This window comes from Neovison vison, chromosome 2 (assembly GCF_020171115.1).
Source record: "Neovison vison isolate M4711 chromosome 2, ASM_NN_V1, whole genome shotgun sequence".
NCBI classification, from domain to species: domain Eukaryota; kingdom Metazoa; phylum Chordata; class Mammalia; order Carnivora; family Mustelidae; genus Neogale; species Neogale vison.
In genome coordinates, this window is record NC_058092.1 from 94,658,362 (window position 1) to 94,676,672 (window position 18,311).

Sequence of the window (18,311 nt, forward strand, 5' to 3'; positions counted from 1 at the left end):
AGGGGAAGACCCAAAGGGTCTGGGGCAGTGAATGGATCGTCTGGGTCCCCGCATATTTCCTGGTACTGGCTGGAGAATGTGTCGCGTAGGACTCCGGTTTTTGCTTCCAAACGTCACCCTTATGCCCCTCTGAGGCCTTGGTGGGGGAACTCCACAGCCCAAAGAAACCCCTTCTCCCCCACGCCGAGTTCCGAGGCGTCCTTGAGGAAACCACGCGCCGCTCACAGGGCTGATGCCGCCACCTGGCGTCGGAAAGTATCTAGCTCACTCTGGGAACGAGCGAGACGGGGAAGAAGAAGGCGTGGTTTCTGCAGCCCGATCCAGCGTGGCGACGTCACGGCAGGGCGCCGTTTCTCCCCGCCTCTTCCCCTGACCCCGCCCCACTCGAAGCTGCCAGTACTTGACGTGGCGTCGCCGCCCTCTACCCTTAGTTTGCGTGCGTGTTTGCGTGCAGCGGAGGTGGCGGCGCGGGCCGGTCGGACCTCGGCGCTGCTGCTCTTGGTGATCCTGTAGCCGCCGTCCCTGTCTGGCTGGTTTAGACTGCCGAGCGGACGAGACGCTGGCCACAGCACCTTAGCATCGGACGCAGCTCCGCGCGGGCTCTGCGGGAGGGTGGGCGAACGCGTGTCTGAGGGTGCCGCGCGGGCGGGCGGGCGCGGGTGAGGGAAAGAGGCGGGGGCGGCGGGTCAGCCGCGGGCCGGGCCGGCCGGGGGATGTCGATGCCTGACGCGATGCCGCTGCCCGGGGTCGGGGAGGAGCTGAAGCAGGCCAAGGAGATTGAGGACGCTGAGAAGTACTCCTTCATGGCCACCGTCACCAAGGCGCCCAAGAAGGTGCGGGGGCTCTGGGTGGCGGCGGGGGCCTGGGATGGGGCCTCGCGGAAGGGGCGCGAGCTAGCCTAGGGCCCGGGCTTCGGCTAGTTCGGGACTTAAGGGGCCAGGTTTGAGGTAGTCCGGGACGACCGAGGTGGTGTGAGGGGTGGCGGGTGAGTGACCCCAGGCCTATCCCGAGCTGGAAAGGCCGCCCCTGACCTCACTTTCCTTTGTCCCTTGGCCCTAGCCCTCCGGTATCTTTCTGAAATCCGAAAGGGCCGGGCCTTAAATTTGCGGCTGACTTTTCCTGGATGAAGGGGCTTTCGAAGACGGGGGTGGGGGGTGGTCGTGGGGGCCGTGGTGAGCCAACTCAGTCGACCCTTGTGACCAGCCCCAGGGGATGGCGCTGTACAGAAAATCACCCCTCAGGTGAGTGGGTAAGTCTGGCAGAGCTGCTTTGGGCAAATCTTTGGGAGCAGTGGCTGGTTTATTCAGCAACTGCGTGCTAGCTTGGAGGCAAGAGGAAAAAATACGTGGAGCCAGCTCTTTTATACAGGTGAAAGCAGCGAGGGCAATATGAGATTGAAAAGGAAAGTATGATTTTCACCTTCTACGCTCGTCCAGTTGCTTCGACATATGTAAGATATTAACGTTTGGAGGTTGGTGACAGCAGACCCTGTCTTGGATACAGGTTGATCGTAGTCATGTGAATAGATCACTTGGGCATCCCTTGAGAAAGGAGCTTGGGTGGGTTGGAGGGGTGGGTGGTAAGGAAGGATTGCTCATTCTTTACCGCACTTAACTGAGGCAGAACAAGTTTAGTCTATTGTGCTGCGGGATGAGCTCAAAGGACACCCTACCAATTCTCTTGTCGTGAAAGATTAAATAGCAACCTTTGGAGATTTTAGCCTAACTAGCTCTCTGAACGGTGGAATTGGGATCCCAAGTGCTTTGTAAGCATTTGCTTTCAACCGCATCTTGACTTTCCACATACCTGGCACCCACTTAACAGTAGACGGGAGAATCTTTGCAGAGAGGTGACCTTTCTGAAACCAGTGAGAAGCAGGATAAATATTTCCCTTCTGTAAAGACAGTGTTTCAAGGCTGCCTCTGCCAGCAGTGTTTGATGGGATGCAGTGCTTGTGTAAGCTGCATTCAAGGTTTGCAGGAATAGTTACAGTCCTTGAGGCTCCTACACCTGATTTAGTTAAGCTGTCATAGTGGGAGGGATGACTTTGTTTTTAAAGTAGATTAATCTACCACTCCAGAAATCAAACGCAAGATTGAAAAGACAGGTCGCCATTGTGTGCTGTAGCTCTTTTTTCCCACAAAATTGAGAAATGTACCAGTAGAATGCCTTTAAAAGGTAGTAGAAGATCTTTTGATTCTGTGGAGTCTGATTAACTTATTTTTAGCACTTTCAGTTCAGTTAACTGCTTTGTTGGGGCAGTAACTGTAATCTGCACTATTTGGAATCACAGGCACAGCCTTTCTAAGAATGCTTAAGGGTAATACCTACAATGAGTTAGGGGAAGACCCTGGTACCCTAATTCCCTGAACTTTTCTCTCCCCATTAGCCTATCCTCTTTTGTCTAATAGCTTCAGGGATTAAGCATCTTTATTCTTACGTGCCTTAATTTTAGTAAGACCGTATTCTTGCAAGTGCTACTTATTAGTAAGGCAAAGTTTGTATTGTAGATTGTAAACTACATAAAGGCTGGGACTCTTGTTCACCCGTGTATGTATTGTGCCTAGCTCTATACCTAGCATGTAGTAGGTATTCAAATATTAATTGCCCACCTAGCTAACTAGTAATTGAGAAGTCTGTAGGACCATCTACTAAGAATAAATATTCCTTTTACTCTTTTTTTCCCAGGAGGAATATTGTTCATGTATACTGTTGTCAAGCCAAATGCTAATGATTTTAAAGACTCATTGCATTAGCTGAAATGAGCAGTCTCTGCCAGGAATGTGGGAAGACCCTATTATAAGTTTCCATTTGTTGGTAAATGTACCCCCGGGTTTCTTATTAATCCTGCTCTGCCTGAGGTTTGTTTAGCATTTAAATAGAACTTTGTATTAAAGTGATTTATGATGACTAATTACCCTTCCCCTAGTGATGATAAAAGGCATTTATTTAGTTAATGAGTTGACTGAGGACTGGTCAAGGTCACATAGCAAGTTCTAGGTGATCCATTTTTTCAGAACTGAATTGGACCTTATGACTTAAGTAACTTTTGTACCTCTGCCATGTGTGGATAATGTGAGAAAGCTTGAAAAAAGAGAAAAAATGCAGTGTGGTGTGTTCTGAGTGATATAAGAAAAAGACCTCTTCGGATGGTGCCGGCCTTACCCTGTGAGGATTCCAGTGTGTCTATAGACTAAGTAATCCTTAGATCATTCCGAGCCCCAGGGCCCCTCAGAAAGTGAGGTGCCAGTCAGGCTATAGGTCACTTTAGGGTGACCTTGATGGTCCTTAGATCAGATTCCAGTGTAACTGGTGAAATTTTGTTCACTTTGGGGGCAGAGTAGATGTCCATCATTTAAGAGCAAAGATTGAGATTCTTCAACGATAATTGTAACTTAGTTTTGAATGCCCCAGGGTCTACCACAGTACTGTGAAGTTAATAGGACGTGTTGGTTTGATTCAAGCTTTGATCTAGGTGTCAGGAAGTCAACTAAATGGGTGCTACCTTAAGCAAGTGAGGTTCTGTATCTCAGTTTCCTCATCTACCAAATGAATGCTTTTCATTTGGAACAGGTAGAGTTAGGTGCATGTTAGGAGATAAGATTGCAAAAGTGGTTTTAAGGAAGTCTGTTGGTGTACTTACTATCTTTTTAGAGAGCATTTGAGATGGCTTGTCACACAAGATACATACAATATAGATAGAAAGTCAAAACAGGGGTGCCTGGGTAGTTCAGTTGGTTAAGCTTCTGCCTTTGGTTCAGGTGGTAGTCTCAGGGTCCTGTGATCAAGTCCTGCACCCACTCTCTGCTCAGTGAGGAGCCTGCTTCTTCCTCTCTCCTCCACCCATGCGCTCACTCGCTGTCTCAAATAAATAGATAAATCTTTAAAAAAGAAAAAGTCAAAAGTGTAGAAGGAAGGGAAAAAATATTAACCCTGAGGACTAAGACAATTGATGAGGCTGATCATCACATGCAACTCTTTCCTCCTAGGAGTCAGATGATAAATGGAATTGCATTAGCAGATGTGGGAGGTAATACATGTACCATTTACCTGGGAGGACAGCTTTGGCCGACCCAGAGTTCTAAAGGAGATTTTCATGGGACAGTATTAACAGCTGTAATATGAGTCACATGGTAAGACTTGTTCATAACTGTTACTGTTGATTTCAGATTGTATTGCCAGGAAAATTGGGGTGGGAAAAGAGGTTCCTTTTTTTTTTTTAAGATTTTATTTATTTATTTGAAGAGATCACAAGCAGGCAGAGAGGCAGGCAGAGAGAGAGGAAGGGAAGCAGGCCCCCTACCAGGCACAGAGCCGGACGAGGGGCTCGATGCCAGGACCCTGGGACCATGACCCAAGCCGAAGGCAGAGGCCCCAACCCACTGAGCCACCCAGGTGCCCGGGAAAAGGGGTTCCTTAGTTGTAAGGGTAGTTTACATTGTGCCGCAACTAAAGAGGATCCTTGTTTAATGTTGGCAGTTATTGGTAGACCCAAATAAATCTGCTAGTTCCCATAATCACTGGGTGTTTAGCCCTCTTTTTGCTACTTTGTATTGCAGGAGTGAGAGCTGTCCTTGGGCTTTGGAAGTAGACATTGTATCGAGTTGATTTTATTTTTTTCTAAGAGTAAACCCAAATCTCCAGCTTGATGAAACTTCCAAAGATCGACTTCTCTGGAAGCCTGTCAGAGCATTTGCTATTCTCTGCACTTCTGAACGTTTATTGGGGGGACACTCTGTACTTCCGAATATTTAAGGGGGGGTACTCTCCAGAGTGATACATTGGGCATTAAACCTAAGATCTATGCAGACAGACTTTTACCACCAGCAGTAGGGGAAAAGAGAAGACACACTACTACTTTTGCTTGTAGGATGTTCTTTATTTGAGTAAAGCACATATAGCAGCCTCAGTTTATCAAAAGGGTGAGCTAGTGAGAGCAAGTAGAGCCCTAGTGAGTCCTACTTAGCTGTTAACCTGTCAGGTGGAATGCAGGTTGCTCCTCTTCTCATCAGGGCTATGTTATGGCTAATTCTTGGTGCGGTGTTACTGAATTTGCACCAGTACTTCTTGGGATTCACCAGGAAGAGGTTTAATAGGTGAATATTTCCTATCTTCTCTACATTATTAGGATCTCTTGATTCTCTTCAGGACAGTTGCTGTTTTAGGGACAGTCTTCAGACAGAAGTCAAGGGTATAAGAAGATCATGTTTGGATTTCTCCACAGATACTGATTATCTCGTTTTCTTATTTGGTTGTTGGACACTAGTTTCCAAATTACTTTGTTCTAAGTTCCTTTACACTTTTATCTTGTAACATAAATCTGTTCATTGTCTAGATCCCTTGCTGGCAAGATTACAGTCTTGTTATGTTTTATTTTATCGGGGGGGGGGTGGGGGGGTGTATCATTTGGGTCCAGTGTGTGTTTCCCTGTGTATTCTTGTGAAGTTACTTACGAAGGATATTTTGATACATAGAATGTTGTAGATTTCTAGTTGCCTGTGACTTCATAAATTTACTCTTCCACCTCAAGTAGTTATGATCTGTAAATAAGATTCTTACCACAAATTGTCTTTCCTACTCTTGTCAGTAAACGATGTCAGCATCTTGAATATAAGCAGTTAAAACTTCACATAAATGTATGGTCACCTTTTTTCTTACAATTCCATATTTCCCTTTGACTCATTCAGGTAGTTCTCTTGCTCTCCCACTCTTGCTTAGCTGTTACATAAGATTTCTTTAACTTCCCCTTTTTGTTCCTAAAACTGAGAAGTACAATGTACATTAAGCACTTGATTTTTGGAGTTGGGTTTACCTTCAGTCCCTAGTGTCCAAAAACCATGTGACTTTGGGCAAGTGACTTAATCTGTGGAGCCTCCATTTTCTTGTCTGTAAAATGAGGAATAATGATAGTACTACAGGATTGCTGAGGGGATTAGCATTTAGTAAATTTACTTAGCGCTTTTGTTCCTTTATAACTAGAGTGACCATGTTTTTCCTTTGCCTGGTGCAGTTCTGGTTTAGATCTGTTGTCCCACCATGCTGTTCAGTGACTGCCTCTGTAAACTTTGAAAAGTACCCTGGTTTATATGGAATTTTGAAATGGTCTTAAAGAGCCAAAACAACGATGTTTCTGTTGGAATGTCTTTTCAACAGGAAAAAATTTTTCCATGAGAAAAATGTTATTTTATGTAGGACTTAAACCTATTGAACACTAAAATAGTGGACTTCTTAGAGGTGCGCAGACAATGGGAGAACCTAGAGTTTGTGATAGAAATGGGGCGTGCTCTACCTGACCCCTCTCCCCCCCCTTCACATCACACAGTGCACCTGTGGAAGGTGGGTGCCACCCGACAGTGGGCTAGCTGAGTCCAGGAGTTTATTTTCTCAAACTGCAATCATCTGGGAGTCTTCCCAAACTAGAATCCCTGAATTACATAAAACAATTCCAAAGACCCTTTGGAGGTGTGATTTTATCTTTTTATATAATCACCATCAGATCCCATCCCTGTGTATTCCAAGTCCCTCCCTCAGGTACTCTTTCTCTTTGCTCTAAACAGCCTGCTGCTAATTACATTTAACTGATTTTCTCCTGCAGAAGTGTGTGGCCTTTGCTCTGAAGCAATTACAGAACTAGGGTGGAACACCCGTGCTTTTGTTGACACTGAGACTGGTCTCATTTTTTTCCTATCTCTGTTCAGTTTTTCCAAAGGATTCAGTCGGGTGCCTTAATCTCAGAATGAGTATAATGATTGGTGCTACTTAGCAATATACAATGGGGCTTAATCATTTACTACTCACACGGGCCACAAAGTGAAAAAGCATAATGAACCACTGGTAAGAGGTAGTATTTGGAATCCTGTGGTTGAGAGGAAGAAAAGACCTTGAAGAAACACAAATGTAGGACTGGCCCAGCATGTTCTTGCTTTCTTGCCACAGAAGTCCCAGTACCTCAGCTGACATGCCTCTGTACTTTACCTGTAGAGCTTAATGGGCTGAAAATGTTCTCCTTCACCAGCCCAAACCAGTTCACTGCTAAAGTGGACACCCGGTACTCAGTCGTGTGGTGGAACGAGGCTTGAACAGGAGGGCTTGGGACTGCCCACTGTTCCATGCTGTTCATCTTGGACCTGCCTCAGGCTTAGTTCTCTGTAAATCTGAAAATCTGCCCCACTAGAAAAGGCCCTTTCTCTTCTTTCTTGAAGAGTGTGCGTGCACATTGGCGTCAGTGGAATCCCGCTGAGCATGCTGTGTGTTCCAGGTGCCAAGGAAAACGCTAATGTGTGAGCTAGATGGGGAATTGGTGAGTGAGTGAGGGAGGGGTTAAAGGCCCAGAGGAGATGAGTGTAACCGTGTTTCATTTCCATCTCCTGAATGAAGCTGTCCATTGCACTGTGGTTTGAATAATGTCAGGATTTTGGAAGTTCTGGGTTTGGTTTTGTCTTGTTTTGTTTGTAAATGTTTCCAGCTCTTGTGGTACTTATTAATTAAGGTGAACCTTTGGGGCACAGATTTCCACAGACATAATGGGAATTACTTTATTCCTTTCCCCCAGGACTGGCTTGACCTCAAGTCAGAGTTTTTGGGGCTATGGCTTGTGTTCATCATGATCTTAAGATCCTGAAACCAAAAAACGGGACCTATTAGAATAAGTAAGTAGGACCATGGTTCTGCTCTGCCTGTTTTGGCCACCTCCCTCCTCAAAGGTCTTAAGAAAGATTTATTTGGGCTCTCAGGATGGTTAGCTTTATTTTGGAGATGTAGAAAAGAGCTCTTCGCCTTGAATTTTCAAAGTGCACACCCTCATCTCTGTTTCTCCTTTTAGGAGAGAGGTCAATAAGTAGGTGAGTCTGTATGGAAACTAGAGAACTGAAATAGGTTTCCCTTTTGCCAGTTTGAGGGATGCTCCTGAGATAGTCAGTGGATTAGAAACTCTAGAACAGTGGTTCTTAATCTTTTGAGTCATAGATCCCTTTAAGAATCTTATGAAAATTACAGTTCTTTGGGAAGATTCAGCAACACAAAAACTTGTGTAAGTTTCAGAGGACTTGCGATACTTCCTGAAACGCATTCGTGGATCCTGGGTTAAAAACCCTGATTTAGAAGCGGAGGTCTTTCAGCTGTAGTGTCTCTTTTCTTTACAGATGCAGAAACTGCTGAGATTGTTTCCAACTTGCAGTTTGTCCTTGAAACAAAGCTGAGGTTGTTGGTGTTCTTTGCCAGCCCCCTCTTTGGGATGCTCCTCAGCTTCCCAAGAGACTCATTATCAGTGCCTCGAGGGTTCAACTCAGGAACTTAGGCATACTGAAACAAGCATTTCAGCAACTTCCAGGGGTTCTTACACTGTCTCATACCCTCTACCCTTCATGTGAAGCGTGGTGCCTCCAAAGCTTCAGAGCTGATTCTCAGGAGTGTTTAGGGAACTCACATGCTACACTATTAAAATTAAACAAAATAACTTGTTCCTCTGTATCTCTCAAAAATAGGTTTGATTTCAGTGTAGTATTTCTCAAAACTATTTTCAGGACTGACTTAATACCTGAATCTGAATTTTCATTTGGTTTCTGTAACCCAGGCATACTGAGGGCAAGAACCATATCTCACATTTATGTATAGCAGTGCCTGGCATAGGAGTACTGTCAGTACTTGTTTATGGAGGAAAATATTGTGAGATGATTATCACTGGGAGAAAGTGAGTTGGACTCACTTGGTTGCTTTGGCTCCCTGTCCCTTTCAGTTGGCAAAAGGTTGTTTTTTTAACTCGATCCCTCTCATGTGGGTGATAATGGAAATACCAAAAACTGCAGGTGAGAAATTGATAATTTCCAACAGCCTAGTAGATCTCTTTATAATGCCTGAAATAGGAGGTAAGGGAGGAGGCTGTTGAGATACAAATCCTCCAGCTTCTTAGCTGAGTAGCCAAGAACCAGAGGGCAGTAAGCTAGAAGCTTAGGGATATCCTTACATGTAATGGGAAGGTAATTTGATGTCCCACCAAGTTTTGAACCACAGGGCAGTAGGCTAGAAGCTTAGGGATATCCTTACATGTAATGAGAAGGTAATTTGATGTCCCACCAAGCTTTAAACCCTTAGCATTAAGGACACTGCCCTAAGTTGAAAGTGGTGTTCTGGTTTACACATGCTCTTGATTTAAGGAGCAGAGGCTTACTCTTAGGATGTTTGGGATTTGAGGGCCAGCAGTGAGTTGAACGGTTTCATTTTGGAGTTTGTGTTGGAGTCCTAAAAGTAATAAACAACAGTGGGCAAACTTCTGATACTTCTCCTTCTGCAACGCTAGCTGCCTCTTCTGAACCAATGGCTGAGCTCCATGTTCAAAAGCTTTATATGCCCTTGTCTTTGAAAGACACCTTCTTCAGAGTTACAGTCTTCTGGGAACTGGGCCAGTGCTTGTCCTAACCAGGAATCAGGCTCTAGTTGGCACAGAGGATTTTGTGGGTTTTGTTTCCCTAAGTATGTGATGTAAGCAGGATTCAGGGGAAAGGGAGACCTTCAGACTTTTGTAGTTTGGGAGGTAGAAATAGGCACTTCGTAAAGAAGACAGATGTGTGTGTTTGTTCTGGTAACTAATTCAGTTCCCTGTGGGTGACCAGGTAGTCTCCTACAAGTTTTTAGGGCCCAGCTTCAGACCACCAGACTTCTTAGCACGCAAGACATGAAGATTCCCAGTGTTCAGTTCTTATGGAGAGTAGCCCAGCTGGCTTGTCATGCTGGACTAGATGAATTGTGAATGTTAATTATACTGATCAATACAGTGGCCTTGGTAACAGACTTGTAGCTGCTGTAGAATCTGTTTACTTCAGATTTATAACAGAAAAGAGACCAAGCTGGTTGGGAACATGATGTTCTAAATGTAATAAGCTGTATTGTAAGTCCAGGGAAAACGCATGCTGGAGGCACTGACCTTATTGCACCCCTTCCCCAGGATTTCCCCGAGGAAAACATTACTCTGGGGGTGGTTTCTGCTCTTATTTGCCAGTTGAAAATAAATTGAGGTTGGCTGAGGCATGACTTTTGTGAGATGGGGTAAAGAATATTTACAAATCATAAAGGTTAGATGGAGAGCACCCACGTTGAGAGGTATCTCATTTGTCTACCTAGTTTGTAATTAGGAGTGGAGAGTTGATGAGATTAGTTTCAAGCCTTGCATTCAGAAGAAGGAACCCCTCCTATTTGAGGAATAGAGGGTTCAGAATTCTGCACATTCTTTTTTGACTCCACAGGGAGGGGATTAGCTGAACACTGGGCATGTTTGGAATGAGAGCACCTTGCCAATTCTTACTGATTTTGGACCAAGCCATTGTAAAAACAGTCTGTCTTCCTACGACAAGCTCTTTGTCATGTTCTCCTAAACCCTGTAGATCTGTTTAATGGATTGGCTGTACCTGACAGATGGAGTTGGTATTAAAGAGGCAGATTTTCTTCTTCCTTTGCCGTATTTGTTTTATCTCTGAACGAATTGTGTCTAACCCAGTTGTTCCCTGTGTGCCTTCAGTTGCTTTAAGAGCCTGGTGAACTCACTGTGCTTGGGTTTGCTTTTTCGGATCCTGCTTAGGTTGTCTTCGATGAGTACTTCTTGTGGAGTGAAAGTCACCTAGGGAGCTTTTCAAAACATTCATTTCAGGACCCTAACCTAGATCTCCTTATTCAGAATAGCTAAGAGTTGAGGGATAGGGGCAAGTGGAGAATAGGATAGTATATGCTTTTTGAAACCACTTAAGCTTGAAAGATCCCATATTTAGAACCAGTCTTTTATATTATCTAGCAAGACTGGCCAAAATTGTTATGAAATCTAATACTGGGATGGTAATGTAGCTCCCACCTACCTTGAATGACTTTGGCCCTGAGGAAAAATCTTGTGCCCCATGTGAGGGATCCTGAAAATAGCCTAAGGTTACTCTTCTTTTCCAAAATATTCAGCATAGACTGTGACCAGAAATCATTCAGCTCAATCAGCTCAGGGTTGAGCATCTACTGTTATATCTGAGGACCTGTGCTGGGCACTTGGGATTCAACAGTGAACAAGACAAAGATCCATATCCTCTGGAGTTTACATTCTTGAGAGGTTATTATTCGGGTCACATAAGTCAAGTGTAGTGGTTCTTAACCATCTGGGGTTTGGAGCCCTATCAGAACTGTGTTTATCTTCCAGAAAAATAAACACACATTTTAATGTAAATATTATGTGTATATATGAGACAATTCACATATAAGGGGAGTTGGCAGCCTGGCGCCCATCCATAAACCCAGGCTAAAAACCTAGAACGCTTGTCTAGAATGGAGAACCTGGTGGTTAGGATCAGGCCAGGTCATGAGTTGGATATTTGGGATTGTTCTGTCCTAGCCACATTGGGTTGTAGTTTCTTCTTATGCATAGCCAAGGCCATTTGTAAAGAACTTGAGGGTGCCTCTAAAAAAGCAAGTGCAAGGAATTTCTAAGCCTCCACTACACCAATAGCATTTCTTGAGTCTGCGCTCTTTGAATGATTTTGACACTGTTCCCATTCCCACCTCTTGATTTCTGGTTGACTGAGCTTCTTGGACTCAGTGGATTAAAAGTTGGGTCAGAAGATGAGAATTTTCTTAACATGATAATTTATATTATCAATTCCTAGACTAAGAGGGTAGTAAAATTGTAAAGATCATGGGAGGACGTTTTAGCGAAATTCTGGCTTCAGCATACAGCCTCACAGAAGGAGCTGATTGATGAGGGGCTGAGGAAGTAGCCAAGGAGCAGAAAGACTGGAGAGAGATGAGAGGAAACAAGGTAGAACCTTGTTTGGGTGGAACCCAGAAAGGTGTTTGAGCTGGCAAGCCAGGTAGCCTTAAGCCAAAGGGAGTAGATTTGAGACCCACGCCAAAAAAAAAAAAAGGAAAAAGAAGATTGTTTTTTACTCCATAAGGGTCTGCCACTATTCCTTTATTACCAAACAGAACTCAGGATAAAAAGGGGAGGGCAGACAAAGCTTTGCTTTATGTATACCAATATTAATATGTCTCTATCCTTGGAAGACTTGGTGTTTGACTTGAATGAATGGCTAAACGCTGCCTTAGAGTTAGTACCATGTATAACATATACTGCAGAAGTATGAATGAAATTTCATTTGGGACACTGGGAAAAGAATTTTGTAGAAAGGACACAGCCAAAATAGAGGTTGGAGCACAGTGAGCACCCAGAGCCCTGTGCCAGTTCTACCTTTACCTCCCTGGAATCTGATCATTAGCATAACTACAGATCAAGACCTCTTGAAGGGTGATCTTTACAGGGAATTCTTGTTTCTCTTTCCAGAGATCTAAGGGGAACTTTCCAGACCCACACTGAGAAAGTGCTGTATTCAAGGCCTTCTAAGCCAAACTGCTATACATTCAGAGCCTATTAAAGAACAGACCCCACAGGCCCCCGCCAAAGGAGACTGGAGGCTCTAGATGATTCAGTTGTAACTGCTCCAGTTTGTCCAGCATATGGAAAAGCTGATCTGCTTTGAAACCTTCCAACCTGCTGTTAATATATGGATGTCTCGATGTTTGCTCAATGATCCATTAAAAACCAAAGCTCCCTAATCTAGGGGAATAGAATCATACCACCAATTTATTTTCTATTTTTAAAAAAGCCCTTTGAATGATCAGAGGAATTTCAGACCTCACTTCTGGGACTGTTTAAGGTTCTATTCAGCATGTAAGCTATATAGTTAAAACCTGCTACTCAGTTTTTGGAAAAATTATCCTAAACCATATAGCCAGAATGTTTTCTTCATTCATTAAATGAGTAGTTTAAATACCTACCATAGATATGAAATCAAAATTCAATAATCATATTGCTTAAATCCAGAATACTTCAATAAAATTAATAACCATATAAGAACTATTTTTTAGTTGTTGTAGTCAGAGAACTTGTTTTGTATTGGAAAAATCTGAAAGATTTACAGAAAGATCTGTAAATGTGCCAGATCTTTCAGACACATTAGAAGATGCAAGGTGACTTGGAGTAGATAGTTTGAATACCACACCAGAGGTGAGAAAGGGACCTGGTGGAGTTCTCAGTTTAGGGTCATATACTCTAATTGTGCTGTGTGTGATAGGTAAAACACCCATGCTCCCATTGTGCACAACATAAATAAGTTGCCTTAAAAAACACATTTAAAATGTATTCTCTGTTGCATGTTTTAAAGTATGGTCATTTTTTTTTTTAAGAGTTTATTTATTTATTTGACAGAGACAGATCACAAGTAGGCAGAACAGCAGGCAGAGAAGGAGAAGCAGGCACCCAGCAGAGCAGAGAGCCTGATGGGGGCTGGATCCCAGGACCCTGAGATCAAGACTTGAGCTGAAGGCAGAGGCTTAACCCACTGGGCCACCCTGGTGCCCCTCAAGTATGGTCATTTCTTATGAAAATAGCAGGTTTCCCGGATGATGGAAAAAAAAAAAATCATTGGTTGGTTTTGACCATACCAGATTTGAAAATCTCCTTGTGTAATAAACACAGATGAAATTTCTACATTGCTCGTGATGCCTATAAGACATTTTGGGGTTATTTCTCTCATCCTAGTGGTCAGGGTTAGATTGCCTGTGCATTCTCCTCCTCCCCATTCTGCCACCAGAAGACAGTGGACATACATGCCAGCACAGAACTTTTTGCTTCCACAATGTTTGGTCTCTTACTCTCTCCTCACCCTTTCCAGCCCAAGGAACCATACTCCTCAAGGCAATTCGTTGGCAACTTTAATATATTTCTTTGCATCATTGTACTTCTCCCAAAATCAATGTAGATTTTGGAACAGAAAGAATTTTTTTCCATCCCTAGATTCACAAGTGTTCATCTGGAAGCTCAGAGAGCTTCCGTGCAATAGTAGACTATTCTGTAACTGACTTCTTGAAAATACAGGGGAAAGCTGCTATTCCAGCCTATTCCAAAAGAAGGATAATAGTACTGGACCCGTAGGGATTTTTGTCTCCCTTGCTTTTTCCTTTTTTTTTTTTAATCTCAGCATTGTTAGCAAATTTGCCTTCAGCAAGTCACTTAATCCCCACTCCTTTTCTTTTTTTTTTTTTTCATCTATGAAGAGTAAATCCTGCACTCAAAGATTCTAAAATATTTTGAAAATACAGATCCTCTGTAAGGAATCCTCTATAAAGAAGTCATATCTGTGGGCCACTGATGTTGAAGCAGAGTGCTTAAACTAGAACGTCATAGAAATCTAGGCATTCAGATGATGCCAGAGTGGCTTAGTTGGTTAAGCCTCTGCCTTTGGCTCAGGTCATGATCCCAGGGTCCTGGGAGTATCACATCGGGCTCCTTTCTCAGCAGGGAACCTGCCACTCTCCCTGCTCGTACTTTCTATCTTCTCTCTCTCTGCAAATAAATAAAATAAAAATATTTTTAAAAAGAATACAGGCGTTCACAGGACCTTTGTTTTTACAGTACTGGTTTAAATGTGGATTTCAAATTTATGATCAGCAGTAAGTAAAAGTCCTGATGTGATGCTTACAGGTGGTTTTACTTGTTCTTTGTATGCCAACATTTAAACAAAAATGGTTTGAAAAATACTGAGATCAGTGATGTTCTGGCATTGTTACTTACTGATAAAACGTGCTGAGTAACTCCTCCTATAGCAGATTTGATTTTGACTTTTAGTTTGCGCTACAACATAAAGCAAGAGATCTTTATCCTTGTGCGTCTATCCACTTTACTCATTAGAAAATGACCGATAAGAAAGTCATGGGTCAGGAAAGCTCCACTTTTGTATTCTGGTCTGGGAAATAGAGTGAGGGGATTATCCTGTATTCATTCTGGAGTAAATAGGTAGTTTTGTTTTGGGGTTTTTTGGTGTGTGTTTGGAGTTTTTGGTTTGCTTTTTGTTTGCTTTTTGTTTGTTTGTTTTGAGAGAGAGAGAGACTGAGCGAGTGCATGGGGTGGCGGGGAAAGTGGGGGGGAGAGCAAGAGAATCTTAAGCAGCCTCCACAGCCAGCAAAGAGCCAATGTAGGGTCTGATCCCTGAGGTCATGACCTGAGCCAGAATCTAGTCAGACAGTTAACCAACTGAGCTACCCAGGTATCTGGGTAGTACTTATTTTTAAATAGCCCCAGAGACATTACAGCCAACAATTCTTTTCACCATTTTCTTTCTTACAGGTTTATCTGAGGTCATGATCTCATCCTGAGACTTTTATCTAAAAATGAACATACACATCTCAAGTTAGAAAGCCAGGAAGAGATGGCAAACGTTACTGCTCTAGAATGAAAAAAATATAGTTATGTTTTTGATGTAACCGTTGGTCAGATTCTTGTCCTTATGTCTCTAGTCTCCTAGAAGTTTAATATTTTTTGTTTTGTTAACAGCTGTGGAAGCTAAAGCCACCTGCAGCTGAATCTTTAAAAAGTGATTTTACCTTGTGCTTTGAAATTGAAACTCTGTCTGCAGAGTGGTTCTGAAAGGTCCCATTAACCCACCCACATTTGGATACAATACCTGTTACTACATAGTCACTGTTCAGTATTAGGGCTTTAATGACTTTTTACTCCCTTGAGCCTATACTTTATGGGAAGCAATGGATGGTAACTAAAAAACTGATAGGGTTTCTGTCTTATTAACCTTGGCTGGGTGTTAGTCTCAAGTTTAGAAAGCACATCTAGGTAAACTCAGCTACTGCTTTTATGGAACTGCTTGTAGTTCTTCTGCTGTAAACTGTTTGGCAAGGATTTGCATGTCTTGCACCTCTCAGTGGATATAGCTTTCCTCAAAGTTGCTCTGACTTACAGGTGGGACTCATTCACTCAAACAAGTATGTGTAGAGGCTTTGAATTTTCAGATGTAGTAGGTTTTCACTTTCATGTAAGCTAAACTTCCAGATCAAGGAAGGAAGAATTGTTTTTATACATCTCCAATCTTGTTCCTTCTTGGCAGGCTAAGAAATTATACAGATGGCATTTACTCAGTCTGTGTGGCCACCTTCCAAAATGTCAGAAACTCCATCTTCCTTCTAGATCTGTCCATTGATAAGATTGCTTGCATTTGCTATTAACTTTTCTTTGCATAAAAATTCATTTGACGTGTACACCTTTACCTATTTATAAGCATTTGACAAATTTTCATCTTAAAGAATACCCCAGCATACCATGCAGTGAGGTTTGCCAGTTTAATTTCTTTGAGCTCTATTTAAAGTCAAGGTTGACTTTAGGTTAATGACTTTTTATTAAAAACATATAAGGCGAATAGTAGTAACCTGCAGTCCTTCCCAGCATTTAAGAATTACTGATTCTTGGGGCACCTGGGTGGCTCAGTGGGTTAAAGCCTCTGCCTTCAGCTCAGGTCATGATCCCAGGGTCCTGGGATTGATCCCCACATCGGGCTCTCTGCTCAGTGGGGAGCCTGCTTCCTCGTCTCACTCTGCCTGCCTCTCTGCCTACTTGTGATCTCTGTCTGTCAAAAAAAATTTTTTTCATTAAATAAATAAATAAATAAAATTTAAAAACCTTAAAAAAAATAAAAGAAGAATTACTGATTCTTCTACGCTGAACCAATTCAAAGTGAATTCCTAAGTGGAAAAAACAAACAAAAAAACCAAGGTGCAGAATATTTTAGCATTCTGCTTTTTGGGTAAGAAAAGGAAAATAAGAGTATAAATATGCTTTTTTTCTATCTCCAGAAATGAACATAAACCAGAAACCAATGAAAATGGTTATGGGGGAGTGGGGTGGAGTTGGAAATGGCAGAGAGACATCTCTGACTATACCTTTAAAACTTTGAGATGTGTGTTTCATAAAATATCAAAAAATTAAAGAGAAAAAAGGAAACCTTATAATTGCTTGTTTATAGAAACAAATGAATCTAACTACATATCAAATTGATTATATAATCACCTAGGAAATCATACTTGAACTATACATCCTTTGAGGTATTTTCTAAAGACAAAAAGAACTTCAGTGAAATATTGATACTTCACTGTGTAGCATGTTGTTAGTAATATTACTCTTAAGATTTTGAAATTGTTTTAGATGTATTACAGAATAAAACAAGTAAGTGTATGATTGCTATTAGAGACCAAGACTGTCATCATAAGAGGAAAGAAATACAAATAGGAAAATTAAAAGTTTTAAAAAGACAATGTTAAATTTGAAATGGAAATATCAATATAAACTCATGAGTAAACAAAAAGATTTCTCTGTCCCCTCTAATAACAACTAGCTCAATTTATATACTCAGAAACTAGTTTCAATATAACATTCCTCACTGAAAGAAATATGGGCTTTTTGGAGAAATGGCTGATTCCAGGTCTGAAGCAGAGAAAGAACAAGGTGAATCTGGTGTATCTTATGCCAGAAAGGAAGGAAGCACTTAAACAGAAGAGTCAGCTTGAAGGAGACTCCCACTGGCCTAGTTTGGGACAACTGGAGCATTGAGTGTACTCATTGTATAATTTAGTGTAACAGTTTGAATAAATAAAAATATGAATGACAAATAAAAAAGTAAAAGAGGAGAAGAAAAACTTTTCTTTACAAAAGTAATGCCAGTTAATGTATGTGCAAAGAATGATAGGGAAAAAACCATGATTCTGTAACAACCCCCCCCCAATATAATTGGTTCAGGCGAGGATTATGAACAGATGGTAGAGTCACTAGGGAACAGGATATTCACAGGCTGAAAAATAACACCCCACAATTTAACCTTTACTTGCAAAGGAGAAAATATACCTTTCAGAGACTGATGGTCTCACTTTAACCCAGGGTTCAGCTTGGTGTCACTGATCATGGCACAACCTGATGTTATGTGCTGCCTGATACGATGCAAAGTATACAATGTTAGCTATGAAATATTCTTGCCAAAATTTTAATCTCTTCCAAGTCAAACTTCAAAACTGAACTTCCAATTTACAGGAAAGAACTAATCTGAAAAATTCAGAATAAGGGAGATTCCATAAGGCAACTGGCCTGTACTCTTCCAGGAAAAAAAATACCACAGAGGGGAATAAAATAAAAGCAGGAGAGCTGTTCTAGATTACCAGATACTAAAGGAACCTAACAGCCAAATGCATTTAGTGAACCTTGATTCCATCCTGGTTGGAAGAGTTGGGGAGGCATTTGAGTCTATAACTATGAAAGATTCTTTTTTCTTTAATTGCTCAAGTGTGAATAACACAGTGTTATATTAATTTCAGGTGTACAGTGATATAACAGTTCTATACATTACTCAGTGCTCATCAAGAGAAGTCTTCATCTTCTTTATTTCCCTGTTCTCCTCCCATCCACTTCTCTTGTCCACCACCAGTTTGTTCTCTGTACTTAAGAGTGTGTTTTTTGT

The 18,311-nt window shown here is 42.1% G+C and overlaps 1 protein-coding gene across 3 annotated transcripts in view; it reads left to right on the top strand.

Annotated features, from left to right (window-relative positions):
- Window positions 1-690: 690 nt before the first annotated feature.
- AHCYL1 (adenosylhomocysteinase like 1) overlaps window positions 691-18,311 on the top strand; it is a 38,009-nt gene continuing 20,388 nt past the window's right edge. For 2 of the 3 annotated variants that reach the window (XM_044238866.1, XM_044238867.1), the window contains exon 1: window positions 691-833. In XM_044238866.1, coding sequence (XP_044094801.1) covers window positions 714-833 — 120 coding nt within the window. In that variant the 5' untranslated portion in view covers window positions 691-713. Of the gene's footprint in view, window positions 834-1,407; window positions 1,472-18,311 lie in introns of those variants that run through there. The other variant, XM_044238869.1, reaches the window with a different exon arrangement.